The sequence below is a fragment of the Homalodisca vitripennis genome, chromosome 7, assembly GCF_021130785.1.
Source record: "Homalodisca vitripennis isolate AUS2020 chromosome 7, UT_GWSS_2.1, whole genome shotgun sequence".
In the NCBI taxonomy this organism is placed as follows: Eukaryota; Metazoa; Arthropoda; class Insecta; order Hemiptera; family Cicadellidae; genus Homalodisca; species Homalodisca vitripennis.
In genome coordinates this window covers 56,849,684-56,871,623 of record NC_060213.1, presented here as the reverse complement: position 1 = coordinate 56,871,623, position 21,940 = coordinate 56,849,684, and the positions used below count along the sequence as shown (strand labels likewise).

Here is a 21,940-nt window from a genome sequence, read left to right as displayed (position 1 = left end):
ATAACGTTATTTGGTCAGAAATTTTGCATTCAGATCTTTGGATGGTCATGAATATCAATGATTCCATATCATTCAATAATCATTATCCGATTGTGTTGAGGCCGCTTATTATACTGCAGCCCCACTTTCAAATTTTTCATAATTCAGTTACTTCATGGTTATACTACGGTTTTACATTAAAAATTATTGTAATTAATAAGTTGAAATTATACGGCAAGTTAAATAAGTTGTTATATCACATTATTCTTTGGATCAAAAGCAATTGAAACATTCAATAAAAACAACTTAACTAGTGGGGTAGGGTACGATAAGCGGACCCGGTTTTTTATATCGAAGAATATAATCATCGATACCTAATATTCGCATATCGAATCATAGACTATCAATTGATATAAAAGTAATAACAATAATATGTTTTAAATTAAAATGTGAATTTAATGATGTAACAAATAATAAATGAACATGAGCAAAATCAGGGAAACTCATAACTTTAACTAAATGAAACAGAACAAGAACAATCAAACAGCAAAACCATAAATAATTAAGAAATGATAACAAACATTGGGAATAGAAAATAAATTAGAACAAAAAAATAATTATAATAGGAAACGGAAATTTGTTGAACTATCTACATGTCTTCGCCTGGGTAGCAATTTTTTACAGCTTTTAAGAAATGATTGAATGCATCCTCTTCAGAAAACCGTACCTCTCTTCTATATAAATATTCACAGAGGTGATCTGCGAGAAGGTCGGCTGGGATACCACTTCTTAGACTACGTTTTACGGCTCTCCACGAACTTTCAACTGTCTGAGTGTTGGCACCAGTTGCTGGGTTTAAAAAGTTTTCACTATGGTTCACAGTAAAATGGACAAAACCACAATCACTTAATCCAAAATATGCTTTCCACATATCTGTAACTATGGTTGTTCCAGGCTGCACGTGTTTTAGTACGAGAGGAATGAGAGTTTTTGCATCTCGTTTGTTTTCAGGACAAATCTCTATCCTATATCTACCCCCACGTTTTTGTCCTTCCGGTATAGTTTCTATTAAACCTAGAATCCAGGTTCCTTCTACCAACCTCCCTTTGTTATTTTTACGTTTACCAATTTTACACTCATCAATTTCCACCACCACTCCAGGACCTCCAAGCTTTTCTTCCCTATTAAACTTATCATCTATCCAAACAAAACACACTTCCCTGCAAAACGACAGCCAGTCATATATCGTACTTCTAGATGGACTGTGTAAATCAGAACTACACTCAAGAATTAAAAAATCGTAATTTGTCTGATTTCTGGAAAATAAGTACATTAAAGTCACAATATTGCGCAGTCCGAACTTTGACCCTTCAAAAAAACTATTTTTCAGTGCGTTTTTACTAAAGTTGTGTCCACCATTACCTTCTTTTTTGCATCTGAAGACGACCATGTTAGCTCCTCTGACAGTTACATTTGTTACCTTTCCACAAATATCACATAATGGATTCTTAGGTACTAACCCAACATTCTGAAGCCATAAAAAACATGTTTTATCGTCTTTTAAAGCAATTTCGTGAAGCTTCCTAAGATTGACAGCCATTTTTAATACACAATGTTACTTATGTGAAATTTAAAATATTACCTTAATTAATTGTATTATTTGAAAGTGTTTACAGCTGTTCATATAGATTATTTAACCCTTTTACTGCCGACGTCCGATATGTCGGACGTCGGCATTTTTGCCGAAAACGCCAACGTCCGATATGTCGGACGTCTGTTTTTTTTATTGTTACTGGCTACTGTTATGTTCAAATGCCGAAATATTCGGTATTTTGGTTGTTTAGGAGCAAAGGATAATGAAAGAAGCCATTTGAAGAACTTTGGATTTCTATTTTCGTTGTCTTTGACTAGAATTGACAAACTACCTAGACAGCTGTCAAAACCAGTTGATCGGGTTATGTTACTGAAATCTTCGTTCATTGTTGTTTACAATGTCATCGAAAGTTTTTTGAAGTGTTACTTTTGTTGATCAAGGATAAAATGAGTAAAAGAGTTACATCTAACTCTCCTGTGAGTGAGGGAACAATAATTAACAGTCTAATCGATGGTGGTGTACAAGTGCAAGACGAACTGAGTGACAATTTCCTTCAGAATTTATCAGATTCAGATGCCGAGAACGAATCTGATATTAGTGTTAGGGCTATTGATGACAATCAAAGTGATGTGGATGACACTGATGACGATCCTGACTTTATCTTACCATCAGATAATGAGGAGTTATTAGATAGTGAGGGGGGATGTGGCACAGATAAGTTTACCTTCAACTTCCACTGGTAGGCCTAGAGGAGGCCTACCAGTTTTGGGAAAATCCTCATAGTGCAGCTATGTTTCAAGGTAGCACCTTCAAATTTGGTATATGTTCTAAGCAATTGCTCTAGTTTATAATGATATAATGTTCATAATTTTAGTATAATTTTAAAAATAAATTATCAGATGCCAAACACAATTTTTATTTTTTTATTTATTTTTTATTTACATCATTTTTTAAATTAAATAATGAGTTTGTTTCAAATTAAAATGTCTTTTTATTATTTAAAAAACAGCATTTAAATGCGTGTAAATAAAATAAAAATTCATGCAAATCTAATGAAAAATAAAAAAGATACAGCATTTTTTGTAAATGAATGCATGACAGCGATTTTCCTCCTTGGCAATTTTGACTGGTACAATAAAAAAATGGCCGGCAGTAAAAGGGTTAAGTTAATTGTTAAAAATAATTAATCAGTATCGATTGATTATATCGATGGTTATGATTAAGTAATATCGTTTGCCAATTTCGATATAAAAAACCGGGTTCGCTTATTGGACCCTACCCAACTAGTGTAAGCCACTTATTAAAGTCTATTCAATAGATTAAAAAAGCTATAAATAACTTATTGTAAACTATGATTGAATGTTTTTGTATTTGATAGTTTAGGTATTTCTGATCGATAATTTGGTACTCTGATTTGGTTGTAGTGGTGGCAGCTTACTACACTGCAGCCACAGTTTATTAAATGATGGATTTAGTGATGCAATATAGTTTATTAATATTGGATTTTTTAAACAAGTTCACTTTTAATACTCAACTGTCCCATATATAACCAATAGACAGCATAATATACCAGTAGTATGCAAGTAGCTTAGTGTTCTACTTACTATACTATTCATTTTATACCACAGCATAGGCCTATATAAAAATATAATCTTATGTAGGATACACTTTTTTACATAAATCTTAACTTACCTCTAATTTTTTTAGGTTTATCCAGAGTAAATTGAAGTTTACCAGTTACATTTGTGCCAGCATAATATGCACCTGTGGGGCTGTCTAAAACTATTTGAAAGTTTGTTAGACCCATGATTTTGCAATTCAATTATTAAAACTACAAGAAAATAAGAACCAATCTAAATTAAAAACTTGAAACAAGATTTAACTGTACAAGTCAAAAATATCCTAATCAGATCTAATTGTACTTAGTAATGTATGTGAGAGAACTGACCCCCTTACTTAGGCTCTTACAATCATGTCTAAATATAAATACTGCATCACCACTTCGCTTCGCATTCGTTTTCATCCATGAGAAAGGGGTGTGGCGTATTCTAACCTATAAACTAAAACACCACACACATCTACAGTCAAGAATCATATGGTGAACAAAAAACAGAACATGAACTGATGGAAATCAGCTGATTTGCTAAAAACAGCTGTTGAAATTTGCTTCAGTTTTTTATGGAGAGTAGATTAAGCATATCGGCTTAGCAGAGTCTCAGCTGTTTAGCTGTAGAGTTTGCGTATTTACATTTCTTTCTGCAATTTGTTTGTTTGGTTAGTAGTTTAGTTTATTAAAAGTTAGGAAGTGACAAAGCTCGTGTCATATTGAAAAAAAATTGAAGTTTCTCTTGTATTATAATTAACGATCTTTGTGATACATCAGTGGAGTGACATTATTGAAGCAGTGAAACTTATGTTAGATCAGTTGATATGTTTTATAACTGATGTGGTTGAGGTTATGTCGTCATAAACACTATACATTTAGTTAGTTGATCAATCTAGTCGTGAATAAAATGCCTAATTTGATTTTACTTTTTAGTGGAAAACGAAAATCTGGAAAGGATACAGTAACAGATTTATTGTTTGATAGGTAATTTTTATCATCATTAAACTAAATCTAACCTACTCCTACTGATAGTAGCCTACCTATGTAACCATTTTCAAATGTTACAGAAGCTTGAAATTTGGCATGCCTCTAATGTTATGGCTTACCCACTAGTCGACTACCTGTTTGTTCGAAGTCTGCCCAAAGTAGGAATAGACTATCGGCCTACACTCGTTATTCGATTGCTATTATCGAATGGTTCACTTTTTTTTTATCCGAAAGATAATTCGATATTACAATTTATTTAACTCAGCATATGATTTCAACTTATTAGTTATACTTATATAGTAATTTTAATATAAACAATAAACAACAAGAAGTACTAACTAATATTTGGAGACTTTGAAAAAGGCGATGAATATGAGGAAAATATATAAGATATTTCTCACAAGTGACGAGATGTGTTTAAGTAGTTTCAACATGTGGGTTTGGCTCCTTGGAACACATGGGGAGAATTCTTTCCTCCATTTCACAAAAGCGATTACTTATTGATATCAAGCTGGGCAAGTTATAAATATTGTAAGGTTTATTTGATATCTACAGGCTAGGCCATACTTGGTTTTGTAATGTTATTGTAAAAGTTATGTATTTAAAATTGTAATGTACAAGATTTTTCTTGTTACGGTAATTTCTTATAACTTATTGTGTACGATTTTAACATACATCGAAGTTGGATAATGTATCAAATTTTTCGATAATAGCATTCGAATAAAGAGTATAGGCCGTTTATTAAAGTCTCCCCCAAAGTAGTTGACTAGTCCATTGATTTGACTAGTCGTAGTTGAACCACTAGTTATTATTAATATGAGTTAGTTCACTATTTCAATATAATGTAGCGTTTTGCTAGAGTTTATGCTTGTAACAATGACAACTATTAAATTTATTCGACTGACTACTAGTTATTTATACATTAAAGTAAACATGTAAATTTGTTCATTTACTAGTAACAAAAAGCTTCAGTTATCACAACAGTAAAGTGTAAACTAATTGACTAGTTTAATTCAGTATAAATTTAGTTGTTAATTTTTCTACATAACAAAGATAATTAACCTTTATACTTTTAGTATAACTTAGGTATTTTAAAGAAAATGCTCAAGTTTTATAACATTGTACTTGTATTTTTCAGTGTTAGATTACAAAATTCCTTTGTACTTACTTTACAGTAGGTTACATCATTGTTTGAATTATATTATTTTTATTTCATATTAGAATGTAAAAACGATATTTTATTAACAATTTTTGGGACAAGTGTATTCCTTCTATCATTTGCTACTTGTCCGGCAATCGGAAAAAGTTTCTCAGAATGGACTGGACGTTGCTGGCAAACATATTCATTTTTTGCAAGTATTATATGTCTGAAATTACATTTTTAAATTTCTCACAATAAAGGAGAGGGTTTGTTGATCTACCAGCTAAAGATAGTTCCAAATAGTGTCGAACTGTAAGAGCACTGATGAAGTTGAAGATTGATTTTATAATGATATAGTTACGTAGGATAATACGCTTCAAGAAGGATGAAACTCCAGTGTCTGGAACTAAAGTACCAAACCAACTGATGACTAGAATTATCATTGGCAACAGTAGACTTCTTTTCATGTCAAGACAAGAAAAACTTGTCGATTAGTGTAGTCAGTGTTTGAATGTAGTCAGCTAATCACTAGTCTGTTGTAAAAAGTAGTCAAGTCCCATCACTACATGCCTCTAGTTTTCTGAAATTCACTAGAGGACAAATTGCCAAAACTCTCAATATAGACATTTGGGTATGACAATTACTCTCTATGTTATTCATTGTAGAAAATATTTTTCAGACAAATTCTTGAGTTAATGTAGCCTATCTATGCTATAATGTAGAAAAACACAGTATCTGTGTGTGTGTGTGTTTTACTCAAATCACGTAAAAACTACTGGACTGATTGTACTGAAATTTTACATGGATATTCATAGGATCACTGGTAAGCATACAAGTCTATTCATATTCCAAAAATCTCTCTGGGCCACGTCTCACTGTTTTCTAAAGTTGTGAAAAATCCAGTAAGGAATACAAAATTTGTTTGCTGTAAATGTTATTAATAACTGAAAAAACCTGTTAAAATGTAATCAACTGTTCTATGTAAACATTGTTTTATGACAACACAACCATATGTTAAATTAATTTAACTAATATTATGAATTTGTCTATATTTATAGCCTTGAAAAGAAATAATAAGCTTGACAGTAACAATACTTATTTGTTTCCTCTGTAATCACTGTAGAACATAAGAGTTTATCTAGTTACAAAAATTATACTATTAACTGTATGTTTTAGTAAATATTAAATATGCAGTGCTTGGTTAGTACTGTAATACAGATATCAACGATAAAGATACTATCTAACTTTTACTATAAATCTAAAGGCTGTTGTTAAATTAAAAAGCCCATCTTAGCTTTTTTTACATTAGTAGGCTTCTCAGACTGCTTATATTTACATATCATATCTTGATCAGGGCAAGTTTGTCCCCGGGGTGAAATCCTATGCCATTACCACTCCCAGGTCCTTCCATTTGATTCAGTGCAATGCCAGTGTTGTCAAAGGTAACTGGATGAGTGATCCTTCAACACGTGATGACGGCACTTTAGAGAATCATTCATATCCATAGCATTTAGTAGACACCTTGTCACTATCGTATCCAAAAATGTTTGTACATGGTGATAATCATGCAGACAAGCCACTTCAAGTGAAACCTTGATGTCATCTGGAAATTGCAGATATTTTGGAGATCACAATGACAATATCATTCAAAAAGAGATTTAACAGGAATGAAGCCAAGTGAGATCCTTGGGGCACACTGGACAAGACTGGAATCGGTCTAAAGTGTGCGTCAGCAAACCTGATTACCTGGAGTCATCGGCTAGCTAACTCCTTATCCAATGCAAAGTAGACTGAAAATGTGATATCCTTGAATTTAGATATCAAGATGTCATTGTTGATTCTGTTGAAAGCTTTAGAGAAGTCTAGTAGGATATAGTGTATATATATAATTTTGTTACATATAACAGAGGCAATAATACCAAGAGAGGTAAGTAAAGAACAAAACTTTAAAAAATGAAAATGAAATTAAAATCTTACCTGCTGAACCTAGCACTTTATTCATTTGAGGAATTTTTGGAAAGAAGGTAAATTTGGAGTTAACTATTATATATATATATATATATATATATTATTTGACAGTATTCTTATTATGTTTTACTTGACACTATTCTTGTACATGATGTGCATTTCACGAATAAAGACTTTTTGAATCTTGAATCAATAAGAATAAAATTTGTAGAAGTAGATTAATTCCATGCGTAAACCCATGTTGCTCCGTAGCAAACATCCCAGGTCAAACTCTAATCTTGAATATTTTTGTTAGAGCAAATTGTATCTATAAAGACATGTTATTAGAAACATCAGTTCGTTTTTCGGACTTGAATATAGATGCAACATGACATGCGGAAAGACACCATTCACCATTTTGATCAATATAAGAATTTTCCTGCATTTTAAGGAAATATTTATTTATGTGATAGCTGCACTTTTGAGCATTTAATATATTTTAATTTAGATTAGGTAACTTATGATGATGGCATTGTTCATGATACCATCATATGAACAAGGGGTATGGAGAAGAAAACATAATAGAGAAATCAGGGAGCTCTACAATAGTACGGATGTAATAGGAGAAATAAAGTGCAGAAGACTCCGTTGGGCAGGCCATGTTTTAAGAAGAGAAGAGGAGTGCAAACTGAGGAGGGTAATGTACGGTAACCCAGAAGGAAGACGGCCCCGTGGGAGACCGAAAGTGAGATGGTGGAACCAGGTGAAGGCTGATATGGAGAAGATGGGCGCTTCAGAGGAAGATGCAGAGGACCGTTCAAGATGGAGGAGCTTTGTTGGTGCGGCTAAATATCACCTGCGATATAAATGGCCCTGGGAGTAAGAGTAGGTAACTTAGCCTTTTATAGTAAAAGAGGTTTTGTAAATAACTCGTATGTCGACATCTTTGTAAAACACATAAAAGAAAGCTACTTTTTATGATAAGAATTTACATGTTGACTGCGACAGACACTCTAGTGCGCTTGCTGTCATATTAAAATACTTAATTAAATTACTCTGTAATCACTGGTAAACAATATAAATTCTTATGTGTTATATGCTGATAGAAATCCCTGCACATTTGTGTACATTTACATAGTGTGTGTGAGTAACACTAGCTTCATCAATGTTTCCTTGAAGCAACACAAAATTATAAATATTTAAGCAAAAAACAGTAAGCTGTTTCACTTTCTCTTGCTATTCATAATTGACTTTTTAATGCCCGATTTTCATGAATAATAATTTATAACATTAGTTATTTGTTCAATTACAGTGTTAAAGAAGAAGCAGTTTTAATTAAAGTCTCAGCCCCTATAAAATCTTACTTTTCCAAAGTTAAGGGGCTGGATTATGACCAGCTGATGGGCACAAGCAGCTATAAAGAACAGTATCGGTTGGAAATGATCAAATGGAGTGAACAAGTAAGAAAGTCTGATTATGGTTACTTCTGTCGAGCTGCTATTGAAATGACTTGTGGTAAGTCAGTGTTTTATGTCATCGGATTGTCTACATTCTTGTTTGAGCATTAAAGTTTTGTTTAAATTTACATAAGTTATAATATTTTAATGTATAATTAAAAAAGATTTACATATATGTTTAATGTTTTGTATTATTTAATTCGTTAAATGTCATCTTTTTTTTAGAGGTTAGTGACATAAAGCAACATTTTACATGGCTCATTTTGCAGATGCATTAGTTATAATTTTAATTTAACGAAATAATTTGGTATTTGTTTGTATCAGACCAGCATGGAATCCAAAAAACCTAATTAATATCAGTTACTTACATGGAACATGCTATATTTCTTGAGCCCACAGATCAGCAAATTATCCCTTTCACTGCCGATGTCCAATTTATGTGTTGTAATGTAATATCTACTTCAAATGCTGAAATATTCAATATTTTGGCCATTTAGGAACAATAGATAGTGAAAAATGCTACTAGAAGCATTTTGGATTTAGAATTTGATAGTCTTAAATTTATTCCATGTTCTGAATCTGGAATGTTTTCCAATTGTCCCAGTCATCGTAACATTTTTTTACCTGCACATTTTTATGTAATAAAATCTTGTGATCCAATTTATTATGTCTTATTTATATTTTAAATATAACATTAAAAATTAATTATCACTTGCCGAACACCTTTTGTATGGGCATGTGTGTGTGTGCGAGAGAGTTTTTTTATACAATTTTAACATTAAATTATGAATTTGCTTTATGTACATCATGTATTTTTATGTGTGAAATAAAAAACAAAAAATGTGTGAAATAGTATTGAAATCCAAGTCGGGTGAATAGCGTGTATGTTATAAGACGGGTTAACTGCTTATAACTGGTGTTACGGGCGGAATAATGGCGGGAGCCAAATGAAACTCAAGGAGGGATGGGAGAGGGAGGCACATGACCAACCATATGATATTCAGCCTTATTGTGTCCTTTCTGTGGCTCTCCCAATACTAATCCGGTTATTTCCTAGGCGCACTATAAACGGATTTACACAAAACTTCGATTATGGGATTTTTGGTCAAGAAACCCATACCTGATATCAGTTTACCCTCATTTTCCAGGTGGGAACAACAAACAAGAGGAAAAAATAGGTTATCCTTCGACCCTAGTAATTTTTGGGTGGATTTTAATAAAATTAGTATGAAAATTAGTATAAAATTAGTATGTAGGTTTTTCTGGTCAAGAAGCACAAATTTGAAATCGGCTTTTAAGAATGCCTACACATTTCTAAGATGGTGATGTCAAAATGGCAGAAAACAAAATATATTAGTGCTAGTTATGTCAAAGTTCATTAGGGTATATTTAAGTGCTGAGTGTGTGCCTATTTTTGGTATTACCAATCTATCAATAATTACATTTGCAAAAAATGATAAATGATGTTGTTCGTTGTTTAGTTAAGTATTTCCTTAGACTTCAGTAGCTACTATTGTAAGGCGAAGCATTGCCGAAGTCAAAGTTTGTAGACCTCTCTTAGCTATGCACCTCTGATTTAATATATATTAATAGTTTTTGTGATTGAAGCACAGCTGTTTAAAATATTAAGGACATAAAATACACAACAGTTTCTTAAAAGGACACTTCTGTCTGTTTACAGAACGATTCTGGCTTACTGTCCTTGGTCAAACATGTTCTTGGAAAGTATACATGAGCCCTTTGTTATAAAAATGCAATACAGTGTTTGCCCTTGTTTCTGAACCTTGTCACTGTATTTTCCTATTCTCTAGGTTTTTAGTGAAGGAACTATATGAATTTATGTCTTATCAGTATTGTATTCTTCATTACTGCAACACAGACTCACTATACTATTGATTGTTATCTCTGATTTTGTAAAAATTGTGCTCTGTCTCAAATGCTTAATTTGTAAGTCCAATGCAATTAACCTGATGTTATTGTGCTTTACTGTTTCTCAGGTTGTAGTCTCAGACCAAATAGCTTGTTGTGCTCAGAAATTGTGCAAGCTGTTTTTGTTATCATATATAACACCAATATAAATTAAATTATATTATTTCATAACACTGTCAATTTCCCGTTAAAACTTTAGAATATTTTTTAAAACCCTCCGAGTGAATTTCAACAGTTTAATTTTTGTGAAGATATCGATTTATTGCTATTTAGCAAAAAGTGAAAAAATTGTTAATGGATACCATTTTGTATCATTTCAGCGGAAAAGAAGCCTGTATGGATCGTAAGTGACATGCGTAGACGGACTGACTTACAATGGTTCCGAGACAACTACAAGCATATAATAACGGTCAGAGTTTGCTCAAGTGAAGGACAGAGAATAAAAAGGGGATGGGTGTTCACCCCTGGTGAGTCAATGTTACCGTCAGTCTAAAATGTAGGTCTACTAACTACGTTACCATGTACTATCTTGCTGATCTGGTCAGCAATGTGGTGTGTGCTACATTCCTTACAGTTTCATATTGAAAAAGCTATTATACCTGTGTATAGTATACTAAATAAGTATCAATTAACACTGTTCAATACTTTTTTTTCATCAGTAACTACATTTTTCAAGTGTTAACTCTAGTAGTAGCAATCATTATACTTTTGTTACTAAGTTGTTAAAAGATAAATCTTTATATATATATATATTTCTTGTGTTCGTGTGTATGTGACTGAAACGACTGGATCGATTTTGATGAAATTTCGTGTGTGTGTTGATGGGGATTTGGAAAATATCCGGTCAGAAGGACCAAAAATTATGTAGGAGATCCGGCTTGGCGGGCCTCAATTATGTTCGAAGGATCAATAAAATGTCTAATATTAAACTCATACTTCGATAGCTGAGCAGGTGGAGCCCATACGTTGATTTTCTAACAATAACTATTAGTCGAATGGGAAACATAAAAATAGGAAATGAGCTCACAAAACATAGTATTAGAAAAAAGGCACACAATTAAATCAAGAATACAGGTGTTAAAATGATTTTCGTTTTCTATTAAAAATGTCCAAAAATGTCCGAATTAGTTGAGGATTTTTAAATCTTGGTTGAGAAGAAAATTGTCTTTAGTTGCGAAGGACCATGATAAGAATGATGAAACACTGTTACCTTGCACCGTCCATTGTCTGATACCTCGACACAAATGAAGTTGGGTTGATTGCAGTTCGACCTGGGTTGCTTCCAAGGAACGTTGCACTGGTGGAGTCCTTGTTGTTGGATGAAGATTCCACCTTCACTTGACACTGTTTTCGGTTCACTCACAAACGCTGAGACAAAGTTACTTTTGGCTCGTTAACAAAATAATGTCCGGCAAGGGGACTGCTAATTGCCATAGAACGGCTTACGGTTCACAAAAGACAAGACAAGGGGGCACGACCCGAACTTAGTTAAAGCTGGTGTTGACGTACAACCTAGCTGTACGGAGTCTTTAGAAGAACTGGTTGGCTCGTTAACAAAATAATGTCCGGCAAGGGGACTGCTAATGGCCATAGAACGGCTTACAGTTCACAAGAGACAAGACAAGGGGGCACGGCCCGAACTTAGTTAAAGCTGGTGTTGACGTACAACCTAGCGAGACGGAGTCTTTAGAAGAACTGGAGAGATGCCTCGGGGGGCTTCTTGTCTGCGTCCTGGACGCCTGATTGGTCGACAGAAGTCACCTCATACCACGTGACAATCGGACCACTATAGATTTTGAATGCAGGCGGTGTGTGTGTGTGTGTACAAAGATAAGTGAAAATAGATGGCTTATAATTAAAATGGTATCGAACAATGTTGGGCAAAGAGCAGTTCTAAATAACATACAACATTTTGATTATTAGTAAAAAACTATATTAATGTGTAAGTTTGATTAATTATTATAACTAATATGAAAACCTAACAGGATTCGAGAATGGTTTAGATTTGGTCCGATTTAAATAGTTTATTTAATCAATTTTTTATTTATAAATTGATGTTGATGTTAGAGTTTTTTACATTGGATCCGGCAGACTGCGCTACGAAACGTAATACAAAGTGAAATGATACTTAACAACTGTTAATACTTCCAGCTGAAGTTTATCAAAGAGGTAAAAACATTTGTTTACATTTAAAATTTAAGAAAATATTGTATTATTGTAAACTGCGTGATCAGTAGTGTAATACAGATTGCATAGACGAAGGTATTGGCTAATTTTAAATTTAGATATCACCAATGGTTAATAAACTATCTAATGCAATGGCAATACTATTAAACGCTGTTATAAAAACCACCTCATTGTACAAAGCCATGAATATTAGATTAGATAATTGAATTTGGTTAGATCGAAGATAAATGAAAAGAGCCTTTATGATCAAAATTGGTTTTCGTCTATACATTTTCTTGATCTGAGCACAATGCAAACTCCACAATAATACTGGAAATATCTTAGACAGAAAATTAATTTCAACAGGCCGAATTTAATTCTTTATAACCAGATTAGCAAAAACCATGAAAGATAGAGGCAGGAAATATGGTACATACCTTCATAATAGGCCCAAGAGGCTCACGAAGGAACAACTATCAATTATTTCAGGAATGTTTAGAATATGACAGAAAAAGAATACGTGAATATAGTGTACTGTTTTTCAACGAGAAATTGTGTGTGAAGTCGCGGGCAACTGCTAGTCATACATAAAATATAAAATCTTACATAAGCCTAAAAATGGTTGTTTTGAACATTTTAAGACACAAAGGTCCACTACTAAAGCTACATGTCCAACTTCTCATAGAACCTACATATGTCAGAACCTAAGCTTCCTAAATAGCCTGTTATATCATCCACATTATGTCACATTCACTGTGTACTAAAATGTGTTCATCCAAATGTTGGTATCGATGAATACATAAGCTTTACACAATACAAAAATGCTGACAAATTGTGTGTTCTTATGTAAAAACTGTATAAGTTGAAAAATTTCTAGGATGTTTTTAGTTTCTAAGGATTATTAAATATTATAAATATTTGACACATCAAAAGTATTATATCCTATGGTTTTGTTTTTGATTTGTATGTTGCTATTCCCAATTTTTTATGAACTGATGTACGTCTTCTAAGAAGCAACCTTCAAGAAAGTGTTTTCATGTACCTGATGCTTTGTATTCATAACATAGCTATGGTGGGAAGAGTTGATTCAATGTGAATTTTGAGTTAAGCTCCAGTTCATCTTCCTCTCACAGCAGCATCTGAAATCTGATGCTGTTGCAGACTTAACTCCTGGAATCTGAACTTAATTTAAATTATTGGGGTTTTGGAGTTCGATCTTGTCTTTAAAGACTATTCTTTCATATTTACATTTGAAGCAAAATTGCATTGAAAATCATACCAAGTAGATTCATTATTTGTAACTCGATAAAGGTGCTTCGAAGTTATAGATTTTAATCTCCTAATTCACTATTAAAAATGGATGACTTGAAATAATAACAGAAATGCTAATATTTGTCATAATAATGTGTTATAAGAACAGAAAGACATTTCTAGAACAACAACATTGGCATCCTTCCCCCTTTTTTTGTATGTCAAATAAAAAGAATAACTTGCAAAAAAGCTATAGACTATGACAATGCTGTTAAACATGTAGTCCTGTGTCGTCTGGAGGAGGAGGAATACATCCACTGATATTGTTTTGGTCAAATAAGGGAGAACTTGGGCTAGCATGTAAAAGTTTCTGTATTTACCCAAATTAAGCTGATATAAAATTAAAAATTGATTTTTTTTTATGTTTCAGGGATTGATGATCAAGAAACTGAGTGTAATCTGGATTCAGTACAAGATTGGGACATAATTATTGAGAACAATGGCAGTCTCGATGATCTACAGCCAGATATCAAGAGACTCACTGAGATAATTAGAAAGGCTGCAGCGACAATCTAACATTGCTCTAAGACAAGAGACTAAATTATCGTAAAGATACAAATGAGGTTCTCAGGTCTTATAATCAGTGGTAATTATGGAAATTCAAGATGTGCCTTTTCTTCATCAGTTCATAGTAGTTTACTTAGTAGTAGTACTTTACTTAAGAAACGTGAAGATAAATCAACCAATACAGGTAGTTATATATTCTAATATAACCTTCACTGTTAAACATTAGTTTACTAAATTAACAGTGTGTGAACCTCACTTTTTAGTTTGAGCCAAGCCAAACTTTTTGCACAAACCGCTCATATATTTTTGGGCCGAGCTTAATTTTAATGTATTAAAAATAATATTGTGGTTGGTATATCAAATAGCATATTAAATAGAGTATGATCTATCTAAAATATCAATATTGCTGAAATCCACTTTTGTAGCTGGTAAGACATTGAAAATATTTTCCTGCTTGATAAATTAACAGCTATTTAGCTTATCTATAAAAATCTATTGCAGGAATTTACGAATAATTCAGAGTTTTGCACACGCTTTTACCAGGTAGTATCAGAAAGTTCCTGAACTAGGTCTTCCATTTGAGTTGATAAGACAAACACAGTGTTTTTTCCATGACTGAAATTTTTTTTATGTCCTCAACATTGTCCAAACAAAGACCTTTCATATGCATTTCCACTTTTGGAAAGAAAGAAAAGTCGAAAGGGGCTAAATCTGGCGAGTAAGCAGGATGTGGAATGGTAGTTATGTTGTTTTTGGTCAAAACTGTGTTGATTTCATGGAAGCGTGGGCTGGAGCGATGTCGTGATGGTACGGCTAGTTTTTGTGTTTCCACAAATCAGGCCTTTTTCAATGCTCATTTTCCCTTAAACGCCTCAGAACATCACAATAAAAATCGGAGTTCACTCTAACACCAGGTGGCACGAACTCATGATGGACAATGCCTTTAATGTCAAAAGAAACCATGAGCATTGCTTTTGTCTCACTTGTCTTGCTTTTATCGGTCTTGGTGATTGTGGACGTTTCCACACTAATAACTGCTGTTTTGTTTCTGAGTCATAACTATAGAAACAAATTTCATCATCAGTTAAGATCCTGGATATAAATGTGGGGTTTACTTTCAGATGTCTATTTGAATTCACTGCACACATCAACACGTCTGATCAACAGTTAAAAGCCGAGGAACAAATTTTGCAGCAACTCGACGCATGCCTAGATATTTGGTTAAAATTTCTTGATAGCTCCATAGCTAATACTGACATTACTACATAAGTCATTTATTGTCTGACAACAATTTTCATGAATGATGTGCAGAATTTTACCAACAATTTCATCTGTTTTGCTTCTGGAAGGCCGTTCTGAATCATCTTCAATTTAAGTTCTGCCAGTTTTGACGTGTATACCACTAAAAAAACTGTGTTCTGCTCAGTGAATGTTCTTGTAAAGCTCCTTGAAACATTTCAAATGTTTCCGTTAGCGATTTCTTAAGTTTAAAGCAAAGCTTGATGCAATTGCCATTGCTCCAATTTATCAGCCATCACAGAAGACGCTACATAATGATAACACAATAACAAAGCACAACTTTTAGACAAACCCTAACCACTCACAACCACGAAGCTCAGCACAATGATTTAGCACCTATTGCGGCAGGGCTACTGGCACGCCGGCTTGTACAGTCACGTTAAAAAAAATAGTAAGTTAGATCCGGGCACTTTCTGACACCACCTCGTAAAGTATTCAGTTTAGGTTGAAATGATTTTAAAAATCTTGACCTACTCAAACCTACATTAATTCTGCAACAGACATTCGAAATGACAGGAAAGAAAATAAAAATTGTTTCCACTACAATGTTTCCTTTTTATTTTTTAATAAAATGACAATATTTTGTCTTAATTATTTTTAAATAAATCCCAGGAGGGGTTAAGTTAACCAGAAACACTTATTGTATTTCAAGATATAGGAAAATGTACTTTTCTCAATATTTTTTGCCTAGCTCAGTATTAAAGTTCCTGTTTCTGGCTAAATTCCTAAACTATTAATGAGACAATGTGAATTAATTTTTATCAATGTTGTCAAATTAATAACTGATAAGTACATTTGATAAGTTTATTTGTAGGCTATCCAGAAAGTAACAGACGTTTTGAAATTTAAAAAATTAACAAAGTAAAAATATCAATTTTTATTATTTTTATTATTTACATCTTGTAAATTGATTCCCGGAACTTAATTTTTGCTTATATTCTATATTTTTTTGTGGCATGTTACCTCTCTTGCAAAAGAAAATTTTTAGAACTTTATATACAAAAATATATTTCAAAGGTAAAATTTTCAACTCCAAAAAAAGGGGACGTGAATGGACTGTCTTTCCTTTATTTAATATTAACCTAACTGTATGTTTTTGTTGAACATATATTGCATTCAGATAAGTATCGTATGTACTGCCCCAAAAGATAATTCCATAATCAATTCTGCTCTGAATCAATGAGAAATATAGCATACGCATAACTCTTTCATTACATAACTTCCTAAGAAAATAAAAATACCTTAAAATATTATTAATTTTGTTTTTCAAATGGTTTATGTGAATTTTCCAATTAACCTCGCTATCAACAAAAATTCCTAAATACTTTATATGCGTCACTCTATCAACTACAGCACAACTATTCCCGATACATACAGTTTGAACACCTAGACACTGACTTAGCACATTTGTAATAAACTTGATTTTCGAAGTAAATATCTTTTTTGAGGCTGAAATTTATATATTTAGTTTTTTCTACACTCAGCAGCATGTGATTCATAGTAAACCACCACTGAAGTGCTTCCAAATTATTTTCCATACTGGACCTTATACTGTTCCAACTAGATTCTGAATAGCAGAGAGCTGTGTCGTCAGCAAAAGAAGTAATTTTTCCTTGTAAACTACCATTGCATAAGTCATTTATGTAGACAATGAATAATATTGCTCTCAGGACAAATCCTTGGGGTACACCTTGCTTTATTATTCCAGAGTCACTTAATACAGAATTAACTCTTACACATTGCTTCCTATCTTCCAAGTAACTCTGAAACCATTTGTATGCAATTCCACGCACTCCACATTGATGTAATTTATCCAATACAATTTTATGATTCACTGTGTCAAAAGCTTTCGTTATTTCGAGGAAAAGACCACTAATACATTTACCCTCATTCAAACCATCATTCACATCTGTCATGAAATGCAACAGTGATCTCTGTATTCATACCAGATCTAAATCCAAATTGATTATTACTAAAAAAATTTGTTATTTCAAAAAATTTCAACAATTTTTGTTTCATTAGTTTTTCAAAGATTTTTGAGAAGCATGAAAGCAAAGATATAGGACGATAATTACTGCTGTTCAAATCAGAACCTTTTTTAAATATTGGTATTACTACTGCATTTTTTAACTGCGTTGGAAAGACTCCATTGTTGAAACTCAAATTAATTATGTACAACAAGACATCCATGATTTTGGGATAGATCTTCTTAATCGTGAAGGAACTAATTCCATCCAGACCCGGTGAAGTATTATTTTTAAGTGATTTAATAACGCTCATCAGCTCATGTGGTAGAACTGAATCAATAAAAATTGAATTTACTTGGTATACTTTTGTAAAGGAATTTTTATAATGCAGTAGAGGAAAATTTTTTAATTGAGGATCGTTTAAGTTTAGTTTACTCACTATATTTAAAAAGTAATCATTGAAATAGTTTGCAACAGAAAAAGGATCAGAAATCAATGTGTGATTCATGTCTAGTGTTATAGTCTGCTTGATTTGTTTAGCTTGACCAGTCACTTCTTTCAAAACTTTCCATGTGCCCTTGGAATTTCTATTGCAATTTTCAAACTTTCGTTTATAAAAATTAATTTTTTGCTCTTTTATGTATGTATGAAGTCTATTTCTAAATTTTAAGTAATAAATTTTCAATTTGGTATTGTTTGGGTGGTTCTTAACCAGTTTAAAAATATGGTTCCTTCTCTTAATTTTTGAACAAATAAAATTAGTAATCCACGGTTTTTAAAATTTATATTGATTTATCTGTCGTAATTCCACTCTACTTTGTATTGAGAAACTTTGTAAAGTTCCTAAAAACTCATCAAACGCCAAAGACGCATTTGCCTGATTATAGACAACAGACCAGTCTGCGCTATCCAATAGCTGATCGAGCCGAGCGTAATCAGTGTGGTAGCGGGGCGAGGACAGCACAGGCTCACCACCCTCTCCCCGCGCACAGCACACCTGCACGCCCACACAGACCATGGAGTGGTCTGTGATGTCCGCGTGTATCACAGACGCGTCTACAATAATCCTGTTCTTACTGGACACTCTCATATAAGCATGATTAATGCAACTTTCAGACTGTTCTGTAATTCGTGTTGGCTCCCGTATTAAACTCTCAAACCCGTTTATAGCCATCAGAGTTTTATAACTATCTACAGATGCACAGAAATTGTCCAATATATTTATATTAATGTCTCCAATAAGTAAAAAGTTTGCCATATTTTAAAATTACAATTTGACTTATTAAATTGGTTCCTCAACTCATCGATGAAAATATCAGCTGCATTAAACACAAACCTATATACAGCAAGTAAATAAAATGTTTCTTTACAAAAAACAAAAGATATCAATAACGCATCTGCCGATTGTAACTCAAATTGGACACAATCTACATTGTTGATTAAATCGTTAATATAAACCGCCACACCTCCAGCTCTATAATTATCATTACATTGAGTTATTAAATTATAATTTGGTATTTTATAAAAGTCAACTTCGTTTGTATTTATCCATGTTTCTGATAAGATGATAATATCAGGAAAGATACAATTTGCCTGTAATTCAGATATGAAAATGTCAAAATTCTGTCTCATACTTCTAACATTTTGATGAACAACTAAAATTTTATCGTTCATTAACTAAAGAAAACAATAAAAAAGACATTTTTTACAAAAAAAAATTAAGAAAAGTTAAATTAAAACAAAACTCATAGTTATAAATGCTACATAAAATCTATAAAGTAATAATTAAGTATTTCACAAACATTTATCTATAACTTTATCAAAATATACATGTATTTATAAATCCTTGCACATTATCATATTGTTCAATTAAGCAGTTAAATGAACATTTTATGATTTCTTTACAAAAATCTACACAATCTTTTAAAATGATTTCATTGTACTTTATTATAAGATAAAAATAATTCATATTTCTATATAAAATATTTGTTAAGTGTTATGAAAATACATATGAATAAATATATAGCCAAAATAAAATATTTGTTCCACATATAGTAATATAAAAATATATAAACAAAAATCATATACAAAGATAAATAAAAATTATAAGTATCCTTCTTTCGTTTTTAGGAAAATAAAAATTACAGTTTACTTAAGTCAGCTTGGCAAGTCACCTGAATTACATTGGTTCCATCATCTTTCCTTAAAAAGATTTGGCCCCCCTCACCCAGAGGTGCTTGAAGTTCTTTTCCCTCTTGATCTGCCACGCCGCCCCCCAGTAGCCGCCTCCTCGCCGGTGTCAGGGCCTCGTTGACGTACACCATTTGGTCCATGGGCATGTTCATGTGTCTGGTAGATAGGTTTCGCTTGACACGACGCTTCCTCATGAACTCCTCCTTGTCCATGCGCCTAACAAACTTGACAATGATGCCAGGCGGGGGGCCGCTGTGACCAACTTTGTTACCAAGACGATGACAGGCGTCAATCATGGAGTCCGTAACGGTTAGGTCCAGAGCTTTTCCCACTTCCTTCACAATGCTGACGACGTCTTCGTTTGGCTGCACCGGAATTCCCTGTATTTCTATGATATTTGCCCTGGAGTATTGTTCCATATCATCAATCCTCTGTTCAAGATCAGCGACCTTCTTATTTAAACTTTTGTTTTCTTGCACCAATTCATCAATTATTTTTAAGCATTTTTCCATAAACAAATGTTGCTGCTTCATATTTTTTGTATTTTCTTCAATTTTTTCAGTTAAGAATTCATAGAATTTGTTAAAAAATGTTTCTTGGGTTTTTTGGACTTCAGCTATTTCATCGATTTTTTTCATTATATCTTTGAGTGAAAGTTTCCCTTCCTGAGCTGCGGAGTCAAACCTCAAGCTCTTTCTTCGTCTCAAAACGTCTGTTACTTTCTGGACAGCCCTCGTAGGTAGTTTTTACCAATCATCTCTGGCTGTGTTATCGAAGCCTATTACTCAGGTTAATCACAAAGTTCTTGTTCCCTATGTGTCTTCAAGATATCTTGAGAATGAATTTAACTATAAAATTTAAGTATTGTGGAAACTCCATTTCTAGATAGACCATAATTATGTTAACATAATTAACAAAGTTGATCCAATATGAATTACCATAGTAAATCAAATAAAAGAATCCTGAAGTGTGCGTTAACTTTCATTAGCTAAAGCTGTTATGATAAGATGATAATTATTGGTTACTTTTCCAAGCAATGTAATGATTAATAACAACATTGAGAAAGGAAATTCTTCCTCTTTTGTTGCTAGAAACGTATTGGTTCTAATAGTAATACTTTTTATTTCATACATTTTCTAGTAAATGCTTACTACAGATATTTTCTCACTAACTAAGACACTCAGGTTTTAGAATTGAAAGTTCCTAGAACTCGCAAAATGATTGTGGAATGCTGGAAACAGGATGACCATTTTGACTTGATTTCTGATATTTCACCAGATCTTTCAATTTTTGTAGTTTCCAGGATCCTATCCCCTCCCCCTAGGTCAAGGGTATAACCTTTAACCTATCACAAAGTTATGTTTAGTTAAGTATAAATAAACTTTCAATGTTATTGTATTAAAACTTTACTGTGCTTTGTAATTGCCAACTTGACACATTATTATTAAGTTATTAGATAATAACATAGTTTTAAATATTTTTATACTTTGTTATAGTTGTGAAATCGTTTAATAAAGTTTGTTATCAATTCATGTAATTCGTAATTAATTATTTCATTCCTGATATATCACTCAGTTTTTTTACTTTACAACATCTAGACAAAAAATATTGTTTTCTAAATTAATAACTTAAGTAAAGTCAGAATGTCAGGGTCGTGTCTTTATTTCAGTATTAACAGGTACATGAGATTGAGAACAAGTGATTGTTGTATGATGATGAGAGAGAAATTTTCAGTGGCATCGTAGTCCAGTTGATGTAGGTAGAAATTGATTTGTAATCCTGCTTTAAATCATAGAAGTACTGGGAACAAGGTTAACCTGTCATAAATGCTAGGCACTAAAATTTGATTGCTGCAAA

General features: G+C 32.6%; 2 protein-coding genes across 4 annotated transcripts in view; one reads left to right on the top strand and one right to left on the bottom strand.

Moving 5' to 3' along the window:
• Window positions 1–3,655, bottom strand: part of LOC124365836 (arrestin domain-containing protein 17-like) — a 39,556-nt gene extending 35,901 nt beyond the window's left edge. For all 3 annotated transcript variants that reach the window (XM_046821891.1, XM_046821890.1, XM_046821889.1), the window contains exon 1: window positions 3,266–3,655. In XM_046821891.1, the coding sequence (XP_046677847.1) occupies window positions 3,266–3,380 (115 nt within the window). In that variant the 5' untranslated portion in view covers window positions 3,381–3,655. The remainder of the gene's footprint in view (window positions 1–3,265) is intronic.
• Window positions 3,656–3,750: 95 nt separating this feature from the next.
• Window positions 3,751–19,160, top strand: LOC124365837 (phosphomevalonate kinase). Its single transcript, XM_046821892.1, has 4 exons — window positions 3,751–4,163; window positions 8,567–8,769; window positions 10,961–11,107; window positions 14,488–19,160. The coding sequence occupies exons 1-4, from the start codon at window positions 4,087–4,089 to the stop codon at window positions 14,631–14,633; spliced, it is 573 nt and encodes a 190-aa protein (XP_046677848.1). The 5' UTR covers window positions 3,751–4,086; the 3' UTR covers window positions 14,634–19,160.
• Window positions 19,161–21,940: the final 2,780 nt, after the last annotated feature.

Coding starts and splice junctions, on each gene's coding strand:
- LOC124365837 (XM_046821892.1), top strand. CDS start 4,087: ATGCCTAATTTGATTTTACTTTTTAGTGGAAAACGAAAATCTGGAAAG. Junction 8,770..10,960: donor TGCTATTGAAATGACTTGTG/GTAAGTCAGTGT, acceptor GTATCATTTCAG/CGGAAAAGAAGCCTGTATGG. Junction 11,108..14,487: donor GGGATGGGTGTTCACCCCTG/GTGAGTCAATGT, acceptor TTTATGTTTCAG/GGATTGATGATCAAGAAACT.